The sequence below is a fragment of the Vollenhovia emeryi genome, unplaced genomic scaffold (assembly GCF_000949405.1).
Source record: "Vollenhovia emeryi isolate VEMERY1.0 unplaced genomic scaffold, V.emery_V1.0 DF950050.1, whole genome shotgun sequence".
In the NCBI taxonomy this organism is placed as follows: Eukaryota; Metazoa; Arthropoda; class Insecta; order Hymenoptera; family Formicidae; genus Vollenhovia; species Vollenhovia emeryi.
In genome coordinates, this window is record NW_011956316.1 from 1 (window position 1) to 1256 (window position 1256).

A 1256-nucleotide genomic window follows, 5' to 3' on the forward strand; every position below is an offset into this window, starting at 1 on the left:
TCAGTTAAACAAATTTTGGGCAATTGAAGAAGTCAGGGAAATTAAGAGGAAATCAGACGAACAAATCGATTGCGAAGCGAACTTCGAAAGGACGGTGACTCGCGACGCCGACGGGTGTTACAAGGTTCGCTTACCGTTTCGCAAATCAAACACGCGACTAGGGGAATCGCGTTCCATCACGCTTAAACGTCTATTGTCGTCGGAGCGTAAACTCAATTCAAACACAGCGTTAAGAAACGAGTAACACGACTAAGGTTCGAGTGGTGTTCGACGCGTCGGCGAAGACGAATAACGGAATGTCCTTGAACGACGCGTTAATGGTAGGACCTACAATTCAAGACACGTTGTTCTCGCATTTAATTCGATTCCGCACATATAATTATGTCATCACGACAGACATCGAAAGGATGTATCGCCAGGTGTTATTGCACGAGGATGATCGCCGTTATCAGAGATTCCTCCGGTGCGTGGATGGTAGAGTTAAAACGTTTCAGCTTAACACGCTTACATTCGGTGTTTCGCCTTATTCCTTCCTCGCGATTCGAGTTTTACAGAAACTTGCGGAGGACGAACGTCATACGTATCCTCGATCGGCCGAGATTCTTACCACACATCTTTATGTAGATAATTTGTTATCCGGCGCTGAAACGATTGTGGAGGCGCGGGCCGTCCGTAACGAAATAATCGTGTTACTGAAACGGGTGGTTTCTCCAGAAGGCAACGGGCATCCAACGACGAGCGCGTTATTAACGATTTAGCCTCCAATGCGTTGCGTACCGATCTCGTGTTAAACGTGGATCGTTCCGTAAAGACGTTAGGTATAACACGGAATACGCGAGACGATCAAATGCATTATGCGGTGCGTCCGATCGAAATTACTCAAAGATTGACAAAACGAAACATATTATCGGAAATTGCAAAGATTTGACCCAATAGGATTACTCGGTCCGATTATTCTATACGCTAAAGTGCTGATGCAAGACATATGGCGTTCCGGTTTACAATGGGACGAATCTGTCCCACAAGACGTATATACGGAGTGGAAGGAATTTGTTCGACAATTAGAATCAATAAATCGCTTTACTTTGAACGTAAATTGCTAATAAGTGACTATCGCGACGTTCAAATACACGGGTTCTGTGATGCCAGTAGTATCGGCTACGGTGCATGCTTGTATGTTCGATCTAACAGGAAAAATGAGACTGCGATTGTCAGATTGGCATGCGCCAAATCCAGAGTGGCACCGTTAAAACCTA

The 1256-nt window shown here is 45.2% G+C and overlaps 1 protein-coding gene across 1 annotated transcript; it reads left to right on the forward strand.

The window, feature by feature from the left end:
• Window positions 1-296: 296 nt before the first annotated feature.
• Window positions 297-758, forward strand: LOC105570799. Its single transcript, XM_012028249.1, has one exon. It carries the CDS (start codon window positions 297-299, stop codon window positions 756-758), a length of 462 nt encoding a protein of 153 aa, XP_011883639.1.
• The last annotated feature ends 498 nt before the right edge of the window (window positions 759-1256 follow it).

Bases quoted from the DNA above. Each gene is read 5' to 3' on its own strand.
- LOC105570799 (XM_012028249.1), top strand. From the start codon at position 297: ATGTCCTTGAACGACGCGTTAATGGTAGGACCTACAATTCAAGACACG.